At 57.6% G+C, this 2,255-nt stretch overlaps 1 protein-coding gene across 1 annotated transcript; it reads right to left on the reverse strand.

Annotated features, from left to right (window-relative positions):
* Nucleotides 1-725: 725 nt before the first annotated feature.
* POSPLADRAFT_1097802 (hypothetical protein) lies at nucleotides 726-1,782 on the reverse strand (the record flags this gene model as incomplete). The annotated part of the gene is made up of 5 exons (XM_024483154.1): nucleotides 726-1,193; nucleotides 1,402-1,438; nucleotides 1,568-1,600; nucleotides 1,661-1,664; nucleotides 1,722-1,782. Coding segments are annotated over 5 exons (603 nt in total), but the record flags the coding sequence as incomplete, so codon positions are not given.
* Nucleotides 1,783-2,255: the final 473 nt, after the last annotated feature.

The raw sequence follows: 2,255 nt of genomic DNA on the forward strand, positions 1-2,255 counted from the left end.
AGGATCTGCTCGACCTCAGTGGCTCGCTTTTCAGCGGCTCGCCACGTGGTGAAGGTCTCGAGCTTGATCTTGCGATATACGCGGGAGGGGATACCGCTCAGGTACTTGTCGCGTAGTTCCAGGTCCCCATACCCGGAACGGTCCGCCGGACCCTTGAACAGCGCGGAGAACTCCGCCGCAGTGCGTTTTTCGCGGACCAACTTGTCCGCGCAGAGCTTCGCCAGCTCTACCTGGGCTGCTGCCGCATCGTCGAGATTTCCGAAGCGGGCCTTAAAGGCAGCGGTGAAGGCTGCTTCGTTCCTGAAGGGGGTCGTGATCCCTTGTACTCCCATCTGCACTGATGCGAGTTGGGCGAAGTAGGGCGTGGCCCAGGCGCGGGCGTCGCCATCGAGCAGGCTTAGCGCAACTTGTACCTTAAGCTCAATGGTCGTCAACAACGTGTTGATCAACCAGTAGATACTAAGTTGCGACAGGAACCTGTCGCATTCGATGACGGTTTTGCCGTCATAGCGGAGGGGGAGAAGGAGCTTCAGGGTCTCCTTGTTGGGGGCGGCTGCAGGGGAGGACATTATCGGCGTTGGGGGGGACAGAGGACGCTGTGGGGGCGGAGGCGGCTGTGGTGGCCTTCCGCTGGTCGAACTTCGAGAGGAGCGAGTGCTCGAGCGGCCTCTCAGTGGAGTCGGCGGTGAAGGCGCCGAAGGAAGTTCGGCGGCGGGGTCACGTACATCAGGGACTGCTGACGCGGGGGCGAGCGCTGTCGGCGAGGCGGACCCAACAGAATCCTCGGACTTGGACTCCGAGACTCCTTCTTCACCCTCACCCTCCTCAGGCTCAGGCTCTGGCGCAGGGTCTGGAGGGAGATCTCCTCGCGCTTGACCGGGATCGGCGATGACAGTTTGAGGGAGGCGGGAGCTAGGGGAGACAGGGTGAGAGTGCCGCGAGGCCGATCGAGATGCGAGGGTGCTTCGGGGTCCGAGCGGGTGTTGCGCTCGTCGGATCGCTTTGTAGCGCGGGTAGTCTTCTGGGATCGATCGGGGTGTTCGGTTCGGGCACGGTTGCTGCTTGCAATGGTAGATGATAGTCTCAGGACCGTCTGGAATGTAGACGTCGATGAGGTCCTGTGAGTCGAATGCATGGACTTGGCCTTGGCAGGCAGCCACGTTGGATGGGGGGAGGAAGGGGAGGTGCGCGTACTACGAAAGGCCGTGCTATACTAGCTTACACCTACGGCGCCTGAGATAACACTAAGGTTCGCAGTTCACGTGGGGCCCAGTACTGCTTTTGACTATTATGCAGCAGGAACCTAAGCCACGCGTCCGTGAGGACAAGTATCGCCCACTGAAGTGCAGATACCAAAGAGTTCGTCCCTTAAGTGGTGGCGATGTATCGTATGCTATCTACGTATCGTAGGGTACAGTAGGGGTGTGCACCACCCAACCTATAGGAAGTGAGTGTGTTCCAGTGAACGCCGGCAGTGGTGAGGAGTTTCGACCTAATGTCGCAACTTAGGGTCAAGCGACAGGAGAAAACCAAACAAGGCGCTGGGGGCGTTCGACTTAGTTCTCACTGAAGCGATGGTGAGTGAGGCTCAAACCTAAGGCTAGGGACAAGTAAATGTATTGGTTAGTTAGGTAAGAAAGGAATACAAGTGAGGGCTTACTGACCTAGGGACAAGAGGTCAAAACTGAGGTCCCTAGGGCAGCAGAGGGCAGTTTATATACATGGGGAGATTAGGGCAGGCTGTGCGCGTTGGTCCGTGCGCAGCTGGTCCATGCACAGCATGCCGACGCGGCCTCGGGGGCCGGTGAGTCAGAGCGGCTGTGTCAGCGGAGCCCGAGCTGTGCCGTGCGCTGCCGCCCCATCTAATCTAATCGTACAGTAGATAGCGACGCGTCCATATCGGGCATGTAGTACAGAGGTCGCGGGTTCGAGCCCGCGAAAAGGAAAAATTTAAAAAACGGCTAGACGCCGTACCAACTCGTGACAAATCCATTCTCATAGTTCCAGTCCACAAGGGACTTGCTGAATTCCCTAGGACCTGACTTCAGCAATTGCTGATAATTCTTGGTCACATCGTCTTGTAGGAGTGCTTCCTTCACTTCCCTCAGGAGTTGATCGTCATTAACGGGCGACTCATGGGAGGCCTCAACTGCATTGATTGCAAAAAACTCCGGTTTCAACAAAGTTTGATCCCGATTATCGAGGTTCACCCCCTCCTCATGGTCTGGCCTCCTGGACAGAGGTCGGCGGTAAGC

Source organism: Postia placenta (genome assembly GCF_002117355.1).
Source record: "Postia placenta MAD-698-R-SB12 unplaced genomic scaffold POSPLAscaffold_22, whole genome shotgun sequence".
NCBI lineage: Eukaryota > Fungi > Basidiomycota > Agaricomycetes > Polyporales > Adustoporiaceae > Rhodonia > Rhodonia placenta.